Source organism: Uloborus diversus, chromosome 5, assembly GCF_026930045.1.
Source record: "Uloborus diversus isolate 005 chromosome 5, Udiv.v.3.1, whole genome shotgun sequence".
NCBI classification, from domain to species: Eukaryota; Metazoa; Arthropoda; class Arachnida; order Araneae; family Uloboridae; genus Uloborus; species Uloborus diversus.
The window spans coordinates 110,068,877-110,096,451 of NC_072735.1; the positions used below are offsets into that span (position 1 = coordinate 110,068,877).

General features: G+C 34.3%; 1 protein-coding gene across 1 annotated transcript; it reads right to left on the bottom strand.

Annotated features, from left to right (window-relative positions):
• On the bottom strand, positions 1 to 27,575 carry LOC129223077 (tubulin beta-2A chain-like). The gene is made up of 3 exons (XM_054857642.1): positions 27,560 to 27,575; positions 1,477 to 1,587; positions 1 to 254 (listed from the first exon to the last, which is right to left on the bottom strand). Exons 1-3 carry the CDS (start codon positions 27,573 to 27,575, stop codon positions 1 to 3), a joined length of 381 nt encoding a protein of 126 aa, XP_054713617.1.

The following is a 27,575-nucleotide window of genomic DNA, read 5'->3' on the forward strand; positions in this document are numbered from 1 at the left end:
TTATCTTACTTTTGGAGATGGCATCACACTGAAAGTATTCATGATTCGATCAGGAAACTCTTCTCGGATCTTTGAAATAAGTAAGGTCCCCATTCCAGATCCAGTACCACCACCCAAAGAATGAGCAAGTTGGAAACCTTGCAGACAATCACAGTTTTCAGCTTCCTTACGAACTACGTCCAGGACTGTATCGACCAATTCAGCTCCTTCCGTGTAATGACCTTTGGCCCAATTATTGCCAGCTCCACTCTGACCTGACAGAAATTTAAAGACAGTTAGAAAATGCCTTTTTGACAGATTAAATACTCTAAAAGGTTGTAAAACAACTATCTTAGTTTATAAATGAAAATAAAGAATTGTGTAAAATGTTCTTAAGTTTGAGAATTTCTGCTTTTTCAAATACAGTAGGCGCCACTTAATGTGATCATGGTTAATGTTATCATTCGCTTAATGTTATCAGAATCACGAAGTCCCGGAACACTTGTATGTCAACACACGATAAAAAAGTCGGATATTGTAATCAGCGTCTTCGTTTATTGTTATCACTTTTTCATAAACTTTCAATTTTTTCCCCCATTTTTGTTCCTCAATTAACAGAAATACATAGGCAAACCCTGCCGAGACTTAACTTTCTTTGTAGCATTTTGTGGTTTTCAATAGCAGTCCAAAATTTTTCTAGGAATGAAGCTACAGAAAGTTCGTCCCCCAGTGACCAGACTCCCCCTAAGAAAACTTTTTTTTGCATCTAAAAAAATTCAGTCGCTGGACATGTTGCAAGCATTGATGTAGGACCTCCATTGTTGCCATAACTTTGTAAACTATTAAAGAATTGTGTCGAGATTGAAAACAAAGCGAAACTAAATTAAAATTTAAACAAGCAAAACCATGCTGGAAAAGATAAAAAAGCTGAATGTGCTTTGAAACTAGTTTACGAATGTCAGGGAAAACGGTCATATTTTACTTCACCTATTGCTATGTGATTAAAAATTGCATAATTTAGCTTTAACTTTTTATAATTCAGATATTTCCATTCTGTTAATTTAATAATTTATAATTTCAAACTGCGTTCAGTTGAGTCACTGTGATTTTAATTTGAGGTAGCCAAAATAAATGCACCTTAATTGGAAAAAAAATCATTATTTTCCGTCTCCTGGATTCTTTTCGGTTATTGTTATCAAATTGCATTTGTCCCACAGTGATCACATTAAGCGGCAATGACTGTAGGTTCATTTAGTTATGTATAATAATGAAATCAATTAGTTATCTTCACAATTAAATTTTATTGTTCTTTATGTAAAAAATCTCAAAGGTCTGTTTTATTTACAAAATTAAACTGATTTGCAGGAGAAAAAAAAAGTTGAGACACTCTCTTCTAAAACAAATCAAGTAGGAAGAATTCTACTACAAGTTATGGACAGACCATTAATTAAGTTAACATCAAAAATATTTCATGCTGTAAAATGAAACTTTAATTACCAAATATAAAGTTATCTGGTCTAAATAGTTGACCAAAAGGTCCAGAACGAACAGAGTCCATTGTACCAGGTTCTAAATCCAAGAGAATCGCTCTTGGTACATATTTGTTACCTGAAAAAGTAAAATCATTAGTTAAGTCTTCGAAAACAAGTGTCAAAAACAAATACAGGTGTCAGTTTAAAGCCAGGGAGTCTTAAAAGTTAAAAGCCCCCCCCCCCCTCAACAGGACAATGACTAGTACATACATAGAACCCCACAATGCAAAAATAACATTAAGTTAAAATTAAAGAAAAAATTTCTAATGGGAGGGGGCACACTAACAAGTGACACAGTCTAGTTGAACCTGAAAGTTTATGTACCAATATTTTGATTCTTTTTAACTTGAAAATGACTATCGCATATTACAGGGTGGCGACAGGAACGGCGAAAAAAAGTTCCCTGACTTTTCCCTGATTAAGTTCACAGAATTTCCCAGATTTACGTTACCATGGATAATGGTTTTCTTCCTTTACCCTACCTGAAAACCATTGCATATTAAATAAAATGCAGTGTTTAAAACGTTTTAAGCTGTTAATTAAAAATATATTTTGAAAATAAGCTTCTTTTTTTTTAAATAAAAATAGTATATTAAAATACCTACGGAGAAATATTATAGGAAATCTAAAACAAATACTTTTTACTTCCAGTAACCTGTTAACATGAGAATTCTAAGAAATTATTAAAACCACTCTTAAAGACATATCTACTTATGATAAAACTAAAAAAGTTTATTTGGAAATAATTTTGAACTGAATTTTCAAGCAGCATAATTGTTGCTACGAGAATAACAAGCAATTGTGAAAGTATAGAAGTAATGCAGTTTTACTTACGTAAATAATGAACATATTTATGTAAAACAAATTGGAACCTTTTTAAACAACCAGTCATATTGAGCTATTCTCTAATCAAGAACGTAGGTTTTAATGAAGGAATACAGCATTTTAACTATTAAAAAATAGTAAAAATATTTACTTATGTACACAACTCAATTTCAAATGATTTCATTATTAGTCGAAAAAAAATCTTTTGTAACCAACAACATTGAAATGACAAAAAAAACAATAATTAATTTTAAAATTTATAGTATATAACTTGGTTTTAAAATAAAAGAATTTTAAAGTCTGAACCCCCCCCCCCCCCCCCTTCGTATAATCTAAAGTGACAGCGTATAATAAAATGGCAAAAAACAAAGTTGATTTTCATTTAACATTCAATTTTAGCAATTAAATCGAAAATGCTAAGTAAAATGTCTTTTAAGCTCTTAGCAGTATCAGTTAAAAAAAAAGATTTTTTTCTGAAAATTGGGATTACAGTACGCTAGCTACTTCAAGATAATGAGTAAAGGCAATGGAGCAAAGTCTTTAATGGCGGCTTCCTCTTTGCCTGTAGAGTAGTTTATTTTACGTAGCATGGAACAATTGGCAGAAAAATTCAAACTACGTAAAATAAACAACTTTACAGACACAGAATCTTAGGAAGTTTATCCTGTGGTTAATAACTAAGATTCAATACTTTGTTTGACCTTAAGGGGAAAAAAATGCACAAACATGTGTCAGTGTATAATCGCACATCAATAATTTTACTTTTTTTTAAACAAATAATTGGGGGAAAAATGCATAGGAAATAAAAGTATTTAATTTTACAAAGCAAAAAAAAATTTTTTGTCTTTATTTGATCAATTTTCCCTGAATTTTTTATATTTTTTTGAAATTCCCTGATATTTCCCTGATCAATAAAGTTCCCTGACATTTCCCTGATTTGTCGCCACCCTGTATTACTAGTTTGTGTAAATCAGTGGTCTAACCTTTTTTGCTCAAAGAACCAACTGTCAATTTTGGGAGGCGATGCAGGCTAACAATATTTCAGTTTGGATTGTTTAGCCCTATTGTTGACCCCCCCCCCCCCCCCCCCCCCCCACAAATTTGGCTTTAGTTAAAAGCGCAGTGGTAGTTTGAGATCTTTCAGGCTTAATTTTCTTTAAAAATGCTCAAAAATAATAATATTGTTAAATTCTGTTACAATAAAGATCAAGGAATCATAACTTTTATTTATTGTAATGAAATTCAAGCAAGAGGTAATTAAAACGGGACTGCACATTAAGGTGGTCCAAAATTTCAAAGGTGAAATTTTTTTGAGTCCTACCCTCCCATTTGGTTCCAATACATTAGAAAATAAGTAGGACGATATTTTATAGCATTTGAATAATATTTAGAGGTAGCTCAAAGCCGATTAAGTTTGCATCATTGCTGAATATAAGTAAATTGACAAAGGACCAAACTAATCACAAATATGATTGCTTTTCACTAAAAGAAATTAATTACATTGTAAAATTGCTACTAAATATGTACAGTTTCAACATTTCACTGGCCATGAAATATATTCTGTAAATACACAATTTTTTTTATAAGATGCAGCAGGAAATGTAATTTTGTGCAATTCTTTGTAAGTTGACAAAGTGTTGTGCTTTGACTGAAAAAGCATCAATACTGGCAAAAACAATAGCACCTGTTTTACTAGTACAAAATAATTAAGAAATAATTTTGGAATGTCAACACATTATACAATTGATTATTAGTGCAATTTTTAATAAATACAAATACAAAAGTGACGACCAGCAACAGGCTCTGGGCCCAGCTAGACTGGTCCTAGTCAATTTACAATCCCCAGTGAAGATCAATGACCTTCTTAAAACTGTCTACTCCTTTGCTCATTACCACCTCTTCCGGTAAGCTGTTCCAAGGTTCCACTACCCTGCTAAAATAATAATTTTTCCTAATATCCATGTTAGCCTGAGATTTAAATACCTTAAAACAATGACCCCTTGTCCTGTTTTCAATGCTAAACTTTAGCTCCGTAACATCTTTCGTTTTAATAAATTTAAACAGCTGAATCATGTCCCCTCGGTCTCTTCTTTGCTCAAGACTGTACATTTTTAGCCTTCTAAGCCTGGAATCATAATCTAAGTGGGAAAGTCCACTTATTAGCCTTGTAGCCCGCTTTTGAACCCTTTCCAATACATTAATGTCTTTCTTAAGATAAGGAGACCAAAACTGAACAGCATACTCCAAATGGGGTCTTACCAAACTTCTATATAAGGGCAGAAGAACTTCTTTAGATTTATTTGAAATAGATCTATTGATAAACCCAAGCATCTTATTGGCTTTGTTGCTAGCAATGCTGCACTGTTGGCTAAACTTTAAATCCTGACTTATTAGGACCCGCAGATCAGTAACTTTGTCTGCCTGACTAATGACTGAACCTTGCAAATAATAACTTGTACACTTATTTCCATGCCCTAAATGTAGCACTTGACATTTCCCAACATTAACAGCCATACCCCATTTATCAGCCCACTCCGTAATATGATCTAGATCCTCTTGCAGCTGATTTGCTTGTTCTTCATTTTCTACAGTCCCCCATAACTTTGACATCATCAGCAAAACAGTTCATGTTCCCAGAAATATTTTTGTGAATATCGTTCATAAAGACAATGAACAAAACAGGCCCTAACACTGATCCTTGAGGAACCCCGCTTAAGACCCCACTCCAATTAGAATAATTTCCCCTTACAACTACTCTTTGTTTCCTTCCGGTCAGCCAATTTTTTACCCAAATGAAAGTTTTCCCTCCTATTCCTATATCAGCTAATTTGCTAAGTAGAGCAACATGCGGTACCTTATCAAAAGCTTTTTGAAAATCAATGTAAACAACATCTACAGGCTTCTTATTGTCCAAAGCCATGGTAACTTTGTCATAGAAATGTAATAAATTAGTTGCACAAGATTTACCTTTCCTAAAACCGTACTGAAAACTAGTCAATAGATTATTAGTCTCTAGAAAATTTACTATCTTAATTTTCATCAACGTTTCAAAAATTTTGCAAACCACCGAAGTTAGACTCACAGGTCTATAATTTCCCGCACTCCCTTTAGACCCTTTCTTGAAGAGCGGTGTAATGTTAGCCAGCTTCCAGTCCTCTGGCACTGTCCCCGAATTATAAGAGGTATTGAAAATGTTTGCGATTACATCTGCTAATTCCTCTGCACATTCAACTAAAATTTTCGGATAAATATTATCTGGCCCTGGAGCCTTAGTCTCTTTAATTTTTTTCAAATGAAGTAAAACGTCATCCCTGGAAAATACAAAGTCCTCAAGCTGTACTATAGCTTGTGTCTTGTTGGTGTCAACTGTTGAGATACAGTTATCGTTAAAAACACTCGAAAAAAAAGTTATTAAGAACATTAGCAATATCACTATAGTCCTGAATTAAAATTCTGTGCTCATCAACCAGTGGCCCAATATGACTGTTTCGAACTTTCCCCGAATTAGCGTATGCAAAAAACCTCTTGGGATTCCTGTTTATGTTATCTGCCAGTCTTTGCTCCAACTCTCTTTTCTGAATCCGTACCAAATACTTAAATTTTACGCCTTGCCTTACAATATTGGAGCCTATCTGCACTGTGACCTGTTTCTCTAAAACCTATGAAAAGCAGCTTGCTTGTAATTTAGAGCGTCTTTAGTTTCCCTGGAGAACCACATTGGCCAAATTTTAGTGTTGACACCCTTTCTCCTAAAAGGAACATGATCCCTAACCGTATTCGCTAGATTTTCCTTAAACTCTGCCCACTGAAGATTCACATCGCTATTGTCCAATCCAGAAGAAAAAACTGCTTTCAAACTCTGCCGAAGTGCCACAAAGTCAGTATTTCTGAAATTGGGCACAAACCTAAAATTCTCTACTTTGTGCATATCAAATTTAATCCCAAACCTAATACTGTTGTGGTCACTATCTCCAATGTGTTCCCCTACACATAACCCCTGAACAGAGCCTTCCATGTCGCAGAAAACTAGATCTAAAATCGCGTCCTGTCGAGTACCCTGAGTTACAATTTGATCTAAGAAACAGTCACCAATTACTTTCAAAAAATCCTCTTCTCTGCTATTACTATGGTAAAAATTATTCCAATCAATTCCTGGAAAATTAAAATCTCCCATTATGATGACTGACCCCTTGCTAGAAATGTCACTAATAATACTAAACATCTGTTCGTCTTGACCCTGGCTTAAGTTGGGTGGCCTATAAATATTCCCCAAACGTAGTTTTTTTGCCCTTATTACTAATCAATTCCAGCCAAATCATATCAATCTCATTAGGTTTATCATTAATTACCAATTCATTGCAAATTCAAGTGTCCTCTGACATAAAATAAAACCCCACCACCTCTTTTACCTACTCTATCTTGTCTAAACAAATTATACCCAGCAATAGATAATAAATCATCATCACTTTCGGTAGCCCATGTCTCGGTAACTCCAATAATATCCAACCTCTCGTCTGTAATTATGCTTTTTAATTCTTCCATCTTGTTCCTAATACTACGAGCATTTGTATAAAAAAACCTTAAGTAAGCCCATCTTACTTTTATTTAATGCTGCACGATTGTTAGAATCCCAAGTGTTAAAATCTTTTCTCTTATTAGCCACCCTATTTCCGTTTCTACTAAAATCCCGATAGTTAGTACCCTTTCGAATTCTGCTCCTTAAACCATGCCCCCCATTCCAACTTAGTTTTTTGATTCTGAAGCCTCTAAAACCAAACCACTAACCATTTTGACCCCTGTAGAGCTCAGATGTAGGCCATCCCTAGCAATCCAATCTAGTTTACATCTACTCCACACATCAATAAACCTGATACTACGCTTAACGCAAATTTCCTTGAGTACCAGGTTCATACACCTAGCCCGTTGGTTTAACCAACTCCTATGCACTCCATACCTGGGAAGCAAACCAACCACTTGGACATTTGCCGAACAGTTGGTTGCTTTGTCCAACAGGGAATCCCATTCCTTTGTAAACTCAAATCATTGTTACTATGGCCTACATCATTAGTTTCCACCCACAAAGTAACTACATCCTCTTTATTAAATACCCCCTTCTTTTCAGCAACCCTATTTACATCTCTCACCCGAGCCCCTGGCAAACAACATCTAGCCACCTTACGTCTAACTCTGCCTATTGAGTTTCCCACCTCACGCACTATTGAATCTCCCAAAATTATACCCTTTGTTTCCCAGTTAGTCACCTCAGCAATAACTTTCCCCTTTACCTCTGGAATTTTCCCACTATCTAACACACAGCTAATTCCCACATCCTTTTACTAACTTCCTCCTTTAATTCTGGAATATTCCCACTATCTAACACACAGCTAATGCCAACCTCCTTTTTGCTAACTTCCCGCCTTTCCTTCTGGAGTGTTTACCCCATCTACACGCCTACAGCCTAATGCTAACTCACCCTCCAAAGTAAGCATCCTAACTCTGATTTCTGAGAGTTCAACACAATTTGTGCAAATGAAATCCTTCTCAGACTCATCCTTCCCCTTAAACAAGCAGAACATCTGACATAGGTCACAAGAAATCCACTTGTCCCCTTTACCACTTTTAACCTCCTTCATTATGCATATAATTCCCATTCTAGCTCAAAATGGTACACTTAAAAAGTCAATACAAAAATACAAAATTGGAGAAATAATGCTAATTATTAGAATTAGAAAGCATTGGAAGTAAAAGATACAAATATTACTAAATCCTAAGACAAGCAGTAAATTAAAATAAACAAGTTACACCCTAAACAGAGCAGTCAGGCTTAACAAGAAATCAGCACAATTTAGGCTTAGCTACACAGAATAGAAAAACACTTTAAGAAAGCAAGTAAATCAAAAATAAGACTTAAAAGCACAAGAATACTTAATTATATGATAAAATACAATAAAAATACTGAAACTAAAGTAGTAAAATAAACAATTACAGTAAAAAATCACTTATCTCAGGAGCAGCAAAATCACTCCCCAGCAACTTTAAATAAAATGGCTAGTGTAAGAGACTGAACTACTTGAATTTAACTGAATAATTAAAGGAAAACTTAATATTTCTCACCTTGCTCCAATTATTACAAATAGTTTATGCACAATTTTTGCCCAAGCAAGTCTCTTTGCCATAGCAAATTTTATTTCAGCCCTCTTTACAAGGATAACGAGCACCGAGTTCAACTGAGATGAACTTTCTACGAATAGAAGAATCACATACAGTAAAACCTGTAAAGTTGACTACCTTTGTAAGTTGACCACCTGTCTATGTTTACCGGTTTTGTCAGGAACGGAATTAGTCCTATCTTGTATAATGAAGGAAAACCTCTGTAACTTGACCACCTATCTATCTTGACCACCTGTCTATCTTGACCACTATTGTACCCCAAATTTGGTTTGGAGTATTGTAAAAAACCCTTTGTAAGTTGACCACTTGGCTTATTTTTCAAAACTTAATTTAGCAAATTATTTTATTTTATTATTATTTTTTTATAGCTTTCCAAGAATATTTTTGATGCCAGACCAGCATTTTACCAACTAAATAAAACAGCAGCATAACTAAACCTCCTTGTAAGTTTAACCACATTGGAAAACTACTAAGAACCCTTTTATTCTCCAAACTTGTTTTTCTTTTGTTGTTCTATTTGAGATTAACTTTTGTACTCTCTGTTCAATGAAAACATGTGTCAGTAGAAAAGTACAATTTTTTTTTTTTCCAGTTGCAATATTTTGTGGCAACACTGGAATTGTGCTAGAGTAAAAGTTACTTGCATTGCAGTATTTCTGGTGCAAGGGATTAAGAAATAGGATATTTTCATTTTTAACTGCCTTTTAGAACTATGCGAGTCCAGCTTGTTGCTCTTTGTGTTATAGTTTTACATAAAATGGCTTCAAAAAGAAAGTTAGTTGAACTTGAGATTGATAAAAATAATGAAATATTAAAATTAATTGAAAAGGGAGAAATCCAGAGAAAATTAGTACACACGTATGGAATTTCCAAAACTAGTGTCTAATAAGTGCGCCAAACTTTAATAAGGAGTTATTTTGTTGAAAAGTAGATCATCATGGTTATAAATGTACTAAATGTATGTGAGAAAAAAAAATAAACGAAAAATTTGTTATTTTTGATTAGCTATGAATTTTTAGGAACTATTAATATCAAATAACTTTTTATAAACAATGATTTTTTTTTCTTTTTTTTTTTTTTTTTTTTTTTTGATCAATTTACTGAAATTTTAAATTTACATGACATATTATACGTCATTCTGAGAAAATAACTTCCAAAAATGTTTGAAAAAAATTTTGAAATTATTGTTTCAAAGTAATGTTAAACAATGAAAGTGAGTTTAACGGAAAGAGTAAGTGTCAATTAGTCAAAAAATGAATACATGGTGCAAGAAGTGACAAAAAAAAAAAATCATTACCCCCTTTATAAGTTGACTACCTGTCTAAGTTGACCACCAAAGTACTGCACCGCAAGTGGTCAACCTACATAAGTTTCACTGTACTTTGTACTGTATATCTTCATACGCTTATAGAGAGATTTTTAGTTCATGATCAGTTGTTTTTCTGTTAGTTTTGGCAATATAAATTTATTTCCTTTCTGCTTTTACAATAAATTTACTTTTTTACTGCGCTTTCCTACTCTGGAATTGATAGATTTACATTTGAAATTCAAAGATCTTTTTATTCTACACACCTATGGCTGCAAAATTTTTAGTTTTTTAGCGATTTCTTGTTGTGCATAGTGATTTTCTTGGATGAGACACTTTATTGAAGCTAGTTTTTTTAGCAAAAATATCACTTGCTTTACTCATGATCACGCAATAGTTCTTTAACAAAAGAAGAAAAAAAAAAGCTGCCGATTATAAACTAATTAAAGTTGCGGAAAGAACTGGATTAAGAATAAAATGATGCTGATCCCAACCCAAGGAAAGAATGTAAAATACTAGCACAGCAAGCTGGCAGTTTTTAAATTATATTTTAAATTCAATTGTTAATCAAACACATTTTTTATGCAATGCGAACAATTTCATTACCTATCTAAGATCCATTGTTTCTCTATTTCATAAATGCCAACATTTAACAAAGTAATGTCCCCAAAGGCGTCCATATAGGGGGCAAGGGGGCTCGAGCCCCCCCCCCCCCCCCCTTTTTTTAAATTAGAACTTCCTTGCTTTTAGTACTTTTTTCTTTGCAAAAAATATAAAAATATTTCTTCTCCTGCCATTAATGAATAAATAATTAAAAATGTCAAATTTTAATGACTCCAATCTGTCCTGAAATCTGCCTCCATGGGGAAAATATCCTGCTAAACCATGGTTAAAATTTCTGAGCTCCCCCCCCCCTTTCAATTTTGCATATGGGCGCCATGAATGTCCCCAAAACTACTCTAAAGAAGTAAAAAAAATGATTGGAAAAACAAAAAAGTTATCCTTCATGAATTAATGCAAGTACATACAAAATTATTCAAGAAAAACTGAGAAAATCACAATTATTCTAATAATTTTCACACCTCTGTAGTTTTTATGCTTTGAGAGTACACTAAAAAACATTGAATAGTACAATTAAAAAATTTTTTAAAGATTAGTTAAATCTTTGAGATCTTGAATTCAAATTATGTTTTTCGCAATCGCAAATTGCAATAGAAACCTCCTCGTTGGGTTTCTTGTTTCAACTAATGGCTTTTATCGCAACCATGATTTGAATTCAATGCAAGACGTCAAAGACGTAGACCAGGAGCTGAATCCTGGATGTTGTGTGCTGGATACAGTTTTCGCGTAAAAAGGAGTGTTTGAAGTCGAGAAGGATCGTTTATGAATGATTCGATTCGTGGCACATGGGCACCTGCATAAAAAAATGGGAAAATAAAAACCAAAGGGCGCAGACGTTATTCAACTGTAAAGTGAAAACAATAAGCAATTCGTGATTGCTCAGAAAAAGAAAAGAACTTTCAGTAAGAGGATTGGAGAAAAAGAACTAACTACCAATCATACAGTTGGAAATCGCGCTAAAAGTAAACATAAAATAAAATAAAATAAATTCAGTTTCCAAACAAATTTCCTTACATCAGGGTAGCTCACGAGAGAAGGGCAGGGCTGTGGAGTCGGAGTCGAACAGATTTTTGGGGAAAAAGAGTCGGAGCCGGGAGACGAAGGTTTAAAAATTGTGTTCCTCTTTTTTTTTCACTACAGAGGAATGAAAATTGCATCATTTTGTACTGGCAAATAGATGTGAACCAAAAAAAAAAGTTTTTTTTACGTGTGATTTTTTTAAATTCCTATTTTAAGTGCAATTTAAAAAAAAATTTCCCTATCTGAAGACAAAAAATGTGCACGCTTTGATTTTTCTACAAACCGAAAGGTTTCTTTTTTTTTTTTACGTTGGATGAACTTTTTTCAGACTTTCCAAGTTGGTTAGAACGTAAGTAAATAATGGCTTTTGCATTTTTGAAAGGATCTCCTCTCCCCCCTCCAATTTCTGGTTTGTTTTTTGCAATTTAACTTAATTTTCACCCTCCCTTTTTTTTCATGTATTTTTGATCACTGGTTCCAATATCTTATGGCGGGAAAGGTGGAAGTCAAGGAGAGCAAGATCAAAACTACACGATGGTGCGTCAGACAGTTCCTTTCCATATATCTTCACAGACGAAAACGTTACTAACAACTGTAACAACCTGCTTCTATTTTCCCAAGTGAACGTGCGTGTGTATTATATATTAACACACGTTTGGCAAAGAAATTATAATGATAAAATAATTCGCAGACTGCAACCCCAGAAATTTGCAAAAAAAAAAACTACTTTTATTGTCTTTTAAAGTCATAAACGTAATTAAAGTTTTTCAAAGGAAATGAAAACTTTGTTTAATATTTTACTTTTGTTCTCTAGTACAAAATTATTGCACGTCCTAAACGTAAAAGTGTAATATTTTAACAACCCGATAAACCGTGATGACTAATTACATCATTAAAATTCAACATGATTCTACATTTTTTTTTTTTTTTTTTTTTTTTGTAATATGTAACCATACATCTTTCCACCGCCCTAAAACGGCATTTCACTCTCAGATGCTCCAAATTTTTCATATTCGTGCGTCATAACGCCTACAAGTAAACATGGAAAACCGGTAAGTATGTTGTATTTACTTTTCTGTTGCTTTTACAGCTCTTTTACCCAGAGACGATCGTTTGACGCCTCGAGCTTGAAGGGTGTGGTGTCTCGCCCATCTCTCGGGAGTTTCGCAAAAGAAGGTCACTTTCTAAACGTTCCAGCTTTCCACATCTCGTGAGAAAAGAAAATTCAAGGATGAGGTTCTGACTTGAAGACAGTCCGACCTTTTTGTTCCTCCTGTACTACGTCGCTAGCACAAAGAATGCAACGACAGCCTTCATCCACATCGTGAGATGGTCTTCCATTTTTCTTCTTTCTTGACTTTTTCTTTTGCTTTAGCGATTGTTTGGAGGACCTGATTATTACAAGGCTCTAAATTCTCAGAGGAAGAGTTCTTGTATAGAGAGTAAACCCCCTTTGAAATCGCAAGAAAAAGATCCTAACACTTTCTTCTTACGTGATACATATGGTTCCGAACCCTGAAGGAAAGTATTCTAAGTGAATCCTTTCTAGAATCGTGAGAAAAGCTCTTAGAAGATTTGTCACTAGCGTCATCGTCACGTGACATCATTTTGCTGTAAATACTCTCGAAGGAATTTCTTAGTAGACACAATTCCTTTCTGGAAAAGTGAGAAAGTCTCCGCGAAGACTTGCGCTTTTCTTCCTTGTCACGTGACATTATATGGTCTTAAACTATCGGATGAAGTGTCCCAGTTAAGGGTTAAATCCCATTTGGAAACGCCAACAAAGCTTCGTGAAGACTTGTCACTTTCTTCATTGTGAGGTGACATCATGTAGTCCTAAACCCTCAGAAGAAGTATTCTAGAAGAGAGAGTAAATCCTTTTTGGAAGTTAAAAAAAAGCGCTCCGTGAAGATCTGTAATTTTAATCATTGTCACGTGACGTCACATAGTTCTGAATAGTTCAGCGGAAGTATTCTAGTAGAGGAAATAAATCCCCTTTGGAAGTTTAAAAAAAAAAAAAAAACGTTCCTTAAGACCTAAGACATGTAGTTTTCCTCATTACCACATGCCAGGTATTTACAAACTCCTTGGCGTGATATTTCATTGCCAATCTTTGGTTGAATTTAAGTCCAACCAGAGTTACACGTTACACATTACTTTTATTTTTGTTTTCCAAAAGGGGGATTAATAGACCTAATAATCCCTATAGAGTTTGAGCATGTTTGTCAACTGCAGTTGTTTAAAAAACTATCTAAATTTTTTCTCAGAAGTATGCTTTTCGTTTTATGCACAGGGTAAAATTTTTCACTACTAACCGATTTTGTGTTACGCAAGATAAATCTCGTACATACGCACTCTGATAGATACAAAAAATTCGTCGAAATGGTATCGGATGCAGACAAAATGCATGCTTTGGTTGCTTAAAACTGTGCACATAAATACGCACTGATATCGTGAAAAACTAAAATCAATAACTTGTTTAGACGCAATTAAATCGTAAATTTATGTTGAAATTTGAGTAATAAATTTTGCGTGAAGAAAATACTTCTTTTTCTTTGCACAAGGAAGTATAACGTGTCCCTCCTATATCGTCTGAATAGTGTCAATATTCAATCTGGAAGAATTTTCCAGATAATCCGAGTTTTCAGTAAACCGAGGTGACACGAGCCCCAATTAACTCGGATTTTTGAGACTGTACTGTACAATAATTAGCATCGTGTGTTTTCACTCTAAAAGATTGCGCTTTGAATAGCATATTTAGACACAAGAGGCATTATTTTTTCCTTTTGGTAGGCAGCGTGTGGATTGCTTGTTTTAATGAGCAGTGTAATTTCACCGCCCCAATTGGGCATGGTAAACGCACGGTCCGGCAGGTCCATGGACCTGAGCACCACAATTTTAGGGATACCAAAATAGGGTAAATTTCTTCTTCCTTTTTTTTTGGAAACTTCCACTTGAAAAATGTGGAGATTTTCTTGTAAGAGGGGCTTCAAATTTTGCCAGGGCCTCAGCATCACTTTGGCTTGATCAGGCTCTGGATTTAATAAAAAGTTCATTTTTATTTTTTCGGTGAGAGAGATTCTCCCCATTTTTGGAGCATTTTTGATTGATAGAGTTCGGCGCCTTTTTGACTCTGGCGCCGTCGTGCACCGCACGACATCGCACATAGGGGCGGCAGCGGCGCGGCCCAGCCCCTGACTTCTAGACATTTTCCTCTTTTGTCTCGATTTCCTTTTCGACAACCCTATTGGATAGTACCAAGCTTCTTTTCTCAATTTTCTAGTTCTAATGGAGCATAGTATAACATGTTTTTGAACGCATAAAGTATTTGTCCTCATGTCCCAGTTATCGAAATATGAGATCTTAAAGTTCGCCGATTCTTTAAAGAAAAGTCCCCAAATTAAGCGAGCTTTGGAGAAAAATCGAAGATATCTTTCTCACGGTTTGTAAATGGATGTCCTGCCACATGCACACGGTGAAATTGCACGGTTTTTTCAACGTCGTGTCAAACCTTTAAACTTTGCACTTTTCTTAAAATTTCGGCAAACTTAAAGCTCTTACATATCTACCACGGCAACAAAATGTTTCAATTTTCTCATTCGATTGCTACCTGCGTAACTTTTTTCATTAGTACACTATTGGCGTGGTTCCCTAGTTAGTCGTATGCCGCAAAAGTGGTGGCCATTTGCAAAGTCGCACCTAGAAGGCGACCGTTTTTGCTCCCAACACGGAACGACCGTAGATGGCTTAATCCTCGAGAGATGGCGTCACTAGTCCTCTCCACCTCCACAATTTGAACACGAGGCCAATCGGAGGGAAATTTTCTCCTGTCTTATGGACATTTCTGTACCTCAGAGCCAGAAAGACGTAAGTCACATTATGATACTTTTACAGGAGAAAGGATTTTTTTTTTTTTTCCGACGCATGCAAAAGATGGGACGCGCGCTCTTTGAACCCTGGTAAAAAAAAATTTATAAACGATTTTTTTTATTCATTTATTTTTATTTTTTTTTTATTTAAGAATTACGTTCACATGGCTCAATGCGGAATAGGCTTCTACATACAATGCACTAATAAACGGAAAATCTCAAGTTTTGGACTTATGTCAGTCTAGCTATGAGGTACAGATTTAAAAACAGCTCGATGGCATGCCATAGTATTTTTGGCAAATTGAACGAAAAGCGTTTTAGATTTCAAAGAATATTTCTTTTAGCCTGCAAATTTATGCATTCATTTTCGTGACTTCTTTGAAACGAGAACTTTGTGTTTTACAAAAAGCACTCTGTAAATCGTCCATTTATTGCACATTTTAAAAGACTACCTTTCATTCCTAAAGCAGACAATTTATGCGAAATTTAAGCTTAAAAAATTAATAACAAAAAAACTAATTCGAGTAAAAAAAAAAACTTCAAGTGTAAACTTCCGGGGCTCGAAGATATTTTGTACAAAATTTCAAGGCAGGAAGGTGCAATGGGGTCTCCTGGACGCAGGCCCGCCACAGACAGAATTTCACAATTTCTTTGACCTTACTTTTTTTTAATATATAGAGAAACCTACAACTGTACCATGTATGCAATTTTCAACCACTTAAAGCATTTTAACAGCCCTTATTAGCTGAAAAAAAATAATTAATTAACATTGTGCAGTTGCGTAATTGCTCAAATTAAAGTCATTGCGAGTTGTCATATTGTTCATTAAGAGAAATGCTTGAATACATGTATTGTATTTAGCCAAAGAGAAAGTTTTACAGAAGTTTAATCTGGCAGTTGAAATGATGCCCTAGTTTTTTTTTCTGAGAACGAAAACAAGTGAACAATCTGTATTTAATTACAGTCATAAATAATTCATGCCTTGAACCGATCCACAAACGTTCGTTATATTTTAAAATTGAATCAGCAAAAAAGAAAAAAAAATCATATTATTTATACATAAATGTATATTTCAAGATTTGTATTACTTATTTTCACTGATTGATGATTTAAGTTTTAATAAATAAGATACTCAGTTCTGTGTCTATTACGAAACGAATGCTCCTATTAAAGTTAGGTTATGATTTTGAAATGGACAATATGTACTTATATACTACGCAGATATGCGAAACTGCTGTATTTAAAAATAATAAAATATTTCAAAATAATAATGATAATAATAAAAACAATGGAAATAGCGATACAAACAATTAGCGAATTAATGTAAGCTTCTGGACATAAATTATTTTTGATCAATGAAACTTGACACTTTCTTCTAATTGTTATTCGAAACTGAAGAAGTTTATGAAATATGTTTTCAAACCTTCACGACTGCCAGAGAGGTAAAATATTAAATAAAAATTGTAGGACTATTCTCACGAAAATAGTACTAGGTATTTTTAAATCTTTTATCAATTTTTAATGATTAATTATCATCATCAAGTAATCATATCCCTTTTTTAACTTGATTTTCCATTTATTTGCGCAAACTCAAGTGTCAATGGTTAGTACGTACTAACTGATTTATGAAAGGCTTATAAATATTTTGTGTGGAAACAACAATCACTACGCGCTAAAATGTGATTTAAAATCATGATGAAATGTAACAGCAGTAAAACAGTATTAGCTAAATTATATCTTTTGTACAAAAGTAATTATAAAATAAAACTAAATACAGCTCTGTGGCAGTCACGACAACCCTCATTTTGAAATTGGGGATTACAAATTTGAAACTGTTGATAACTTGAAATATTTAGGATCAGAAGTTAATACTCTCAATGATATAATGCCTGAGATCCGTAGTAGAGTCACAACTGCTAACCTATATTTTTTTGGTCTAAAAAGTACCTGAAGTCTAACTTCATCAGCAGAAAACGTAGATTCTAATTTACAAAAGCTTAATCAGACAAATTTTTACCTTCTCGGTGGAGAGTTAGGCAATGACAGGGGGGAAAAATGTAAGATATCATTTCTATCTTTGAAAGAAACATTTTGAGAAGTATATTTGGTGCAGGGGCGGATTTATAGTCTATTCAAGGGGTTGGCAGTTGAAAACCATAAAAGCCCCCCCCCCCACTCAGACCCTTCACGCAGGGGGGGAGCTCAGGGAGCAATTGCTCCCCCCCCATCTAGTAGGGCTTTGAAAACTAATGTTTTACATATTAGTGAGCATAGTTTTTGCTATGCAAAATACGATGCTTTATTTTTTTTTTAGAACGTGAACATTTTTTCGGACATAGGGCTTATAGGAGTGAGTCCTATACTCTGAATCTGGAGACATGGATCCTATCAGACAGCCGCAGTTTAATCCAATACTTGAAAAATTGGAGAATAATTGCAGATCGAAAGGGAATAAGAATTGTTAAAAAAACTCAAGAACCTGTCCGGTTCTTGTGACCTCCATTTACAATGGATTCCATCTCATGTGAATTTGAGATATAACGATATTGTGGATGGATTGGCGAAAGAGGCTTCTATGCTTCTGGCTACTATGATTCAGAATAGTGGGGATCCTCTGGACGGTATCTTGAACTATACTCCAGATGTAAGGCTACTATAAACAGCTCTTGGAGATGTTCTGAGCATCAATGGTATTTTTGCGAGGTTCCTGGTGCTTCCCTTGGATTTGAGGGTGACAGGAGAGATCAAACTGCTTTGGCTCGCCTGAGCACAGGTCATCTAAAAACTCTCAGATTTTCCCATGGTAATAGGAATCTCCCAATTTGCACCAAATGTCATACTGAAGAGGCCACTGCACAACATCTGATTTTTTGTGTTGGTTTGGTACGTGAGGATCTACTGAAGAAGCCTGCTTCTGTCTTGAAGTTGATTAAGGCGAACAACCTCATGGATCTGATCTGATTCAGAGCAGAGAGATAAGCAAGAAGAAGGAAAAGAAGAATTTATGCCGAAAATAAGTGAAACCTTTGTAAAACAAGCCCTAGAAAACAAAGATTAATTTCGTTGATTTTTTTAATATTCATGGAATACCTCTCATGAGTCTCCCAACTTGCTCCAAATCAGTGTTGCCAGATGGTGAAATCAAGATTTCCCCAATTCCCTTCCAACTTTTCCCCAAAAAGCGATGTTTTCTATCAAAATTCCCCAAATTCAAAAATTATTTTTCCACTAATATTTTCATAAAATGAATCGACTTCCTCTGATATTTTTGTCTCGTGAATTTTTTTTTTCTCCCCAAATAGCCAAATTTTCTTATGAAATTCCCCACTTATTTTTAATTCCCATTTTCGCTTTTTTTTTCTTTATCTTTACTAATAATAAAGCTGAAAGTATCTCTGTCTGGATATCTCACGGTCCGAATCTCTCTCTGTCTGTCAGGATCTCTGTGACGCGCATAGCGCCTAGACCGTTCGGCCGATTTTCATGAAATTTGGCAAAGAATTAGTTTGTAGCATGGGAGTGTGCACCTTTAAGCAATTTTTCGAAAATTCGATTTTGTTCTTTTCTTATTCCAATTTTAAGAACATTTTCCCAAACAAAATTATCATAAGATGGACGACTAAATTACCAAGTTATCATAACATGGAACCGTAACGTGGGCAAGCCAATTGGCGAGAAATTCATCATGCATTATTTGTAAATATACAGGGGAACCAAAAGACCTTTTAATTTTCTACTACGGGCAACGCCGTGTGGGTGTCACTAGTCATAAATACAAGCGCCTGATCGAGAGATAAGAAATAGCCAAATATATTTTTCTACTCGCATTTACTTCTCTACTTCTGTAGGTACATTTAAACTACGATTTTTGTATATATTTATCCAAGAACATTCTTCATAACAATTATTTTTACCTGTTTCACGTATAACTAGTTACTCACGCGAATTCCGTAGCAGAATATTTCATATAATTCGATTTGCGAATTCCATAAAGTTGAGCAAAGCTAAACCAGCGCTGTTTGATACAAACAATGTAACTATCAGATGTCAAGACGCGAATTTAAATACGAAAAAAAAAATTCTTTTTCCCCGAAGTTTTTTTCCCCCTGGTTTTCCCCAAGAAAAAAAAAATTTTCCCCAAAGAATTCCCCTCAAAACCCATTTCCCCAAAATTTCTCCAGAGAGCACCAGATTTCCCCAAAATGGGGAAATTTCCCCCAATCTGGCAACACTGCTCCAAATGTTCATGCTTTTGAACTTTGCACCTCCCTAGTCCCCCAGAAGAGTGTTAATGGCTAATAAAATACTCCCTTTCAATCCAAATAAAAATAATCCAAATAAAAAAAAATGGTGGGTGCCATTTCCAAAAAGTGTTTTTTTAGCAAATTTATTGAATTCATTTGATAAAAATAGTAGCAATTGCTAGTATATTCTTTAATTTCATATTATTGTTTTCGGAAAATGAGGGTTATAGAGGGGGAGGTCGTCCCCACCGCACCCCTAGTAAATCCGCCACTGATTTGTGGCCTAAACAATAGTTCCCTTCAACAAAAATATAACAATATCTGGAGTAAAAGAAACAACTCTGAATTTTACAAATTATTTGATACATACTGAACTTTACAAATTCATTACGATTCAGAGAATAAAATGGACAGGACTGTGCAGAATGAATGAAAGTTGGCCAACAAAAAAATTCTCAGCCAGACCATTTTACACCCAAAAAGAGGAAGACTTAAACTTAGGTGGCTCGACTGTCTGAAAAAAGACTTTAAAAATTTTTTAAAATAACAAAGTGGATGTCTCTGGCCAGGGATGGGAGAGTTTGGAATTCGGTTCTGTGGAAGGCAAAAGCCTATAGTGGGCTGTCAAGACTTTGGAGAAGAAGAAGATGAAGACAAAAGTAACTATAACAATACAACAAGAGAAAAAAAATATCCTAAAAAGTAATGTTTTATTTATGTTTCAACATTTTCTAAGGTTGATATTGTCCACTGCTACAGCCATTCAGGGCCGAATTGAGCTCCATGCCGCCCCTAGGCAGATTTGAAATCTGCCGCCCCCTTCCCCCTGAGAGAAGCAAAAAACTCAAAAACACGCAAAGAAAAGTGTTCCCAAAATTTAAACTGTCAAGTTTATGAAGAAATGATGACGTTTCACATTCAAGGGCGCCCCGATAGGAGGTCACAGCGATCTCCCAAAAAATTCCTTCTGACGAGTCGAAAAATGTGGAGGTAATATTGTAACATATTCTTTTGTCTTCTTTTAAAGTTTCAAAATTGTTTTTTAATTATACCTAACGTTTTTTCTCGTTTTCGCTTTTGAAAACTGCCCATTTGAAAAATAATACATCACGTTTAAAAATAATTTGAAGACTCTTTTTCGTTCCTCGAGTATGTTTCCTTTACTTAAAATCATTCAGCCTTTTTCGCTCGTCACTCATTTTCATTAACCTTTGAGACTTAATATTAACAGAAAACAAATTTTAAATAGAAAAAATGTAAAAAAGAACTTAACGTCAATTACTCATGAAACCAGTTCTGAATAAACTTTAGTATATCGCTAAAAATCTTAATCTAACTCCAATCTTGTTGCGACTTCTGGTGAAACGCAACGACATTTTCTGAAATTGACACCAGCTTTTTGTCTTCACTTTTCTTTTTTTTCTTTTTCGTCAAAATTTTTGAGCCCCCCCCCTTAAAATTTTGCATATGGCCGCCCTTGGTTTGGTTGAAGCAAAATTTGCCCCCCCCCCCTGAAAATTTTGCCACCCTATGCAACTGCCTACTCTGACTATTGGGAAATTGAGGCCTGCAGCCATTTCGAATGTAAAATAAACAATTACATTGAATCTGCTAATATTTTTAAATAAGTGTAAGTAATAGTAAAATTTCTTTGGTTAGCCACTTCGAATTCTATAATCTACAATCAAGGTAAGTTTTATTCCTTGTTTCTGATAGTTACATTGTGTTAATGAATATATCCACTGTGTAACAAATATGATAATGATTTTTTTAAAAATGTTGAAATTACAAACAGAATAACAATTTTAGAGCTATTATTTCATTTTATACTTATCCTTTTTCCATATCTATGATTCGGAAGAATTTTTAAAGGCATCTTTTTGTTCAGTATGTTGCATTCTATGTGTAACAAAGTAGTCAAATTATTTTTTAATCATTCATAAATTACTTATGTACAAATCATTGATACTTGATTATAAAAAAATCGACGGATAATCAATTCGGAAAAAAATACTAAAAGTTTATTCAAGTTCATAAAAGAAATTCAAAGTCTCGACATATTTATTTATTCGCGAGAATGACTCAAAATCGGTTTAAACGATCGGGGATGTTTATTCATTGATTTAATTATGATCAAAAATGTTGTTGTGTGTCATTGTCAAGTGAAGTAACTAAACCTACAACCCACTGCGGGTATCACGCAGACTTTTTTTTTCTGGGAGAAGTTATTTATGACAAGTCGAAACTTTCTACAAGGGGAAGAGAGGCTACGATTGGCAATATTGCTTAAAATTGAGGGTTCTGGGGAGTTAACCTCGTCCCCCCACCTCCCTGCGCACCTGTATCAGCCACATATTTCGAATTTTCTTCAAACCTTCACTTTTCTCAATTTTTCCCAAGGAGTAAACTGTTCTCCCTCCATTCGAGACTTCGTGTGGAAACACAGTGAGAAGCGTAATCCTGTAAAATTTGCCAAATCTTCACAGACTAGTCACAAAACAGCTTCTTCTCAAATGGCTGACGCATTAAAAAAAAATCAAGATCTGTTTTGACCACGAAACATGCAAAATAAAAGTATAATGGCAATGTCGAGACAAACGAGCTGAGTAAAAAATATCGTAACTCTTCGCTTAAGTGACCAAGAGTGAAGTGCAGAATAAGATCTAACAAGAATAAGAGGCATGAGTTATGAACGAGTAATATAACAGGTGCGAGGAATCATCGACTCTCTGGGCTGGTATTCACGTGCAGCTGATACTCAAGTTGAAAGTACATAACACGATTTTTTTTTATAAGGAACGAAAACGTGCAACTGGATAGCATTATATTGTGCAGGAATTGTGAACTTTCCGGAATTGTGTACAACAGGGGTTCTCAAACTGCGTGCCGCGGCACCCTGGGGTGCTGCAGGGAGAGGCGAGAGGTGCCGCAAAATGTTCACAATATCAATACATATAAAATAACAAAGATAAGCAAGGCTGCCGTGAGAAAATGCTAATTCTACAAAGGGTGCCGCGAATAGAAAAAATTGAAAAACTCTGCCCTAGCCTATTTTTGTTACATTGTATACATTGATACCATGGCCATTTCGCGGCACCCCTCACGTCTACCTGCGGCACACTTTGGGAACCCCCGGGTTAAGAAATAAAGTGGATATCCTGGATTACATAATTGCCTTAAGGGTTTAGAACGCTTTGCTTGTATTTTTTGCAGAACTAGAGTGCCGTGAGAAAATTCTAATTCATCAAAGGGCGCCGTGAGTAAAAAAAGTTTGAAAACCCCTGGAGTACAAGCATTTTAAGGTTTTTGAGACCTTCTTTTCTCATTTCTACGTTTTAACAGTAGATTTAAGAATTTTTTTAGACTTTTTGTTCATGTTTATGTTGAACCAGTAGCGTAGCAAGAAATTCCTCAAGGAGGGGGAGGGGGAACCAGGCTAAGAAAAGCAAAGTTCAATGCTTGGTATTGAAAGTACAAACAATCTAAATTTTATTTCAATTTCATATGAGGCAGTGAGAAGCAAAGGGATGTAAGTGGCAAAAGTTTTAAAAAAAATGGTGGTAACCAGTACACATGGTAGGTGAACTTCTCCTCTGTCTTTGGGCAAGAGATGGTACTAATAGCCCTGGTAGTTGCTGTTATACAGCATGATTTAGAAAAAGGTTTCAATGAAAACCTACCTAGGATGTTATCTTTAAACGTGTTTTACACAAAACTTGAAAATGTCCACTTAAATCCATTTGCTTCTCACTGCCTCATATGGACACTAGAAAGTTATAGGTAGTAGTAAAGGAAATGCATAATATTGCTCAAATAATGAAAAACATATTTTAAACACAGAAACACAAATTTTGTGTTCATTGCAAAAAGACATTTCTATATCTTGTTTTGCATTAAAATCCTAGATTTAACTGCACTTTTCAATTTTACAAGTTTATTTATTTTTATTAATAATAATATTATTACAAAAATACTTATTTTTCTTTTAAGCGGCAGCATTGCATCTGCTAGGTGATATGAAACAAATCAGTTAAAAACTTTAAGACTCCAATTTTCACATATTTCATTCGCAACTCCAATAAATTATAGAGGGCGCTGGAGCTACTGTCTAATGGCGAATGAAAAAGGTAAAACAAACAAATGCCGTAATTTATAGCTTGCTTTGACGCTAAGTGAATGGCAGTAATTTTTCATCGTGTTTGTGGGAAGCTTTCTTTTCGATTCTTCTGAAATTACCATACATCACAAACTGTATGAAGCCTGTAATTTACCCCAAAGAAAACACGTGGAATGGAATGTTTTTCCTTTTTATTTAGTACTGTTAATCACCTCAAGGTAGCGTATTCAAGCTCGGAGTTGCGAATAGAAAGTATCACGCTAAGTAGCGGTTAATTCATTATGTAATATAATTTTACTGTTTGCTTTTGCTTTGTCAACAGAAGAAATGTAGGGGAGAGGAGGGAGGATTGGGACACTTTTCACATAAATGATTCTTATTCATAATCCTCTACTTATTCATTAATGCAAAAGCTCACACAATAAACTTGCATAGTATAACTACATTTTAAAAATATACACAATGTTTAAACATTTTATTATTTTAACACTTGACTAATTACAAATTTCAAGAATTTTGTCCCATTCCTCCCTCCTGGGTGGGAGGAGTGGGACACATTTGAAAATTACAGAAAAATTAGCGAATGTCATAATTAGAAAAGTCCACATTAAAAGAAAAACAAGACTGTGCTCTACTAGTCCCACCAACCAATTGTGGTGGCGGTAATTTCATGATAATATCTGTTTTATCTATAATGCTACAGTCATCCTGTTGAGGAAAATTAAAATTTCATGTCCTTTGTCATAAATTTTGCATTGTAGCTTTCAGTATCATAAATGCTTTCCACCCTTGCAACATAATTAGGGGAGGGGGGGGTCAGTAATTTGCTCATTTTTGGTGAAAACGGAAGGGGGAATGTTTGAGTGATGCTTACGTAAGACATTTTCAAAAATCTTAAATTGTAAAAAAAAAAAAAAAAACTAGAAAAAAATTTTTAAATGGCTAAGTTCTTTTAAAATTGTGATCTAAGAAGTTTTCTTAAATAAGAAAATTAAACAAGCATTTTTTTTTTAAATTAAGTCTCAATTTTTTTAAATTGAATTTTTAATGTTAAGAAAAGTGGAAGGGGGGTGCTATTAGCTTATGTTATTATTAAGGGGGGTTTGCGATTTGCATATTTCTGCTGAGAAGGAGGAGGGGGCATGTCCCATTCGTCCCTCTTCGGAGTGTCCCATTCTTCCCTCTACACATTGCTTCTAAAAAATAACTTGTCACATAAACCATGCTGGTTTTAGGCTTAATTAAATTGCAGATAAGCATACATTATATACTTAAGATTACAATGATAATGTATTATGTTAGTTTTACAAATTACATAAATAAAGAAATAAAACTAAAAATAGATTAGAAACTTACTTTGAAGATGAGAAATTTAACTTTTTCCAACTATTAACTGAAACTTCCTGCTGGATAAAATGCAAGTATGAAACAAAAAGAAGCTATAAACAGGCCTTCTAGTGGTCAAACTGACAATAAAATAAAGTGATTTATTTTGCCATAATTTTAGCTGTCCCACTCCTCCCACTGTCCCATTCCTCCCTCCTCTCCCCTACATTGAAAAATAATCTGTAGAGTTTTAGTTTCGGTTAAATTGTAATGATGATGAGGCCTCGTTTTCTGGAATCATAAAAGAACTTTCGTAAATAAAATGTTTATAAAGAACTCAAAATAGTATATTTCGAGTTTTATCTCACAGAGAAAGCAACAGGTGTTAAAATATCATTGTCACTAGCAGTTGAATGGATATTTATTTGTTTATCCAAAAATCAGAAGAATGTGGCACGTTTTAACAATCAGCAAATTACACAGCACAGGTGCTATTAAATTTTCAAGCTCAATATCAATGCTGTAAATATGAAGTCACTCTCAAAACTCTAAACGAAATGAAAAACATAAAAATATAGTTTTAAATTACTTCCATTCTTTTTTAAGTGTATTATTTTGACAGTTATTCCGAGTGCTTAAAGTAAAATTACGTTTTTCATGCAAATTTGTATGAAAAATCTAGATTTTGAGATTCTTATCTTTAAGTACATTTTTTTCTTTCCTTTTAGAAAATGAGATTCAGCATTTTCAATTAGTTTTAAATAGGCTTGTCAGCTATCTAAAAGGGGCAACCGGGACACAAGAATACCCCCCCCCCCTCCCTGCGAGTGTTCAAAAGGGAACATACCGCTGGTTTAGACTGTTTTAGAAGGCAGTTCATTCCCAATGCTATGAATAAATGGTTACTAATTATGAGCCTAAACCAGGAATAATAAATAATAAATGATGCAAGCAGTTACATTTAAACATTTATCTTTATATTTTTAACTTATTTTAGTGATAAGAAAAACTTTAAATGAGGAATAAAAATTTTAACAACATTTACATGTTCCTTTCATGGGTTTTGACTTTTCTAGAAAGTCTTTTTTGTTTTTAATCTTGTTATAAAAATTCTCACAAGCTAATCCAATATTAATTTTACAGCTTAATTTTACAAATCTGTACCTCAGAGTCGGACTTAACGTATGTCACATAATCGCTACTTTACAGGAGATAAGGGAAACATTTGTCTGGCTCATGCAAAGAATAGGACGCTCGCTTTTTTAACACACTGACAAATAATTACAGAGGTTTTTTTTTTTTCGAATTACGCTTGCATGGCTGTGAGGTACAGAAATGAGTTATTATTTTTCATAATCCTTCACAGTTAATTATTTTTAGACTTTTTTGGTCATCTGTAATCGAATTTATCTTTTCACGAGACATAAAGTAAATAGTTCAGGGCACACGGATTTTGTCTGAAAACCGGGACGTCTTACAAGCTTAGTTTAAAAGAGTCTTCTGCTATCTCCAGTTTACGTATCTGCAATATTTATTACAAACGTTGCTCCAAGCAAAATGTTGAATTCGATCAAAAAGCAATTACTGTCTGACCACGGATTGTGTGGAAAGATAAACATAATTTTACAGCCGGAAATGGACGAATCTATTATTTTTTAGTGATGTCAGCTTTTGCATAAGCAGAGTCTCATTCAAATAAGCAGAATACCGGTATCAAATTTTTACTTTTCCCCCTCATTCAGATAGATTCGTCTTATCTGAACGTTTGAAAATTCCATACAATCCGTGGTCAGACAGTAATCTTTTATTCACAATGAGGTTGTTTCCTTCAGTCAAAAGTAGTACCTTTTGTCACTGAAATTGATAGAATAAGCAAAAAAAAAAAAAAAACATGGACTCCGAAAATACTTTATTTTCCCAACAGTTATTTTTTAATTAATTTTTTAAAATGTCCGATTCTTGAAACAAGGCGTCGTCTTTATGACGTCACAAATGATGCACTATGTGGCGCATCTTTCTACCGCATTTCCACGTTATGATAATCAAGAAGCGAATTAAAATTGCGCTCCACTCTTGTTATCAACCATATCGTTGCCAATACACGTGAATAAAGATGCGAATTAAATATTTTGGACCGTGAATGGCATTTCATCATTTGTGATGTCATCGGCAGCAGCGTTAAACTACGAAAGAGCACCGATTTAAGTATTTTTTTAAAAATATTAAACTTATAGAAATTATTTAAAAAATGGTCAAATTCTATGTTTTTAAGCATGCTCTTTCAGAAAAAAAAATACTTTTAAAATTTTGGAAACGACCCCATTCTAGAGCTTGAATACGCTACCCTGTGATGGTTTAAGATACTATAAAAAGAGGTAAAATATTCCTTTCTACGTTTTAAATTTGTTAAAATATAGCCTTCATACAGTTTATGGTGCAGTGTAATTTCAAAAGAATAGAAAAGAAAAAACCCATAAACACAACGAAAAATTTCTGTCATTCACAAAGTTTAAAAACAGGTAATAAGTTACCGTATTTGATTGGTTTACCTCTTTCAGCCGCCAT

Coding starts and splice junctions, on each gene's coding strand:
- LOC129223077 (XM_054857642.1), bottom strand. Junction 255..1,476: donor ACCAGATAACTTTATATTTG/GTAATTAAAGTT, acceptor AATTTCTGTCAG/GTCAGAGTGGAGCTGGCAAT.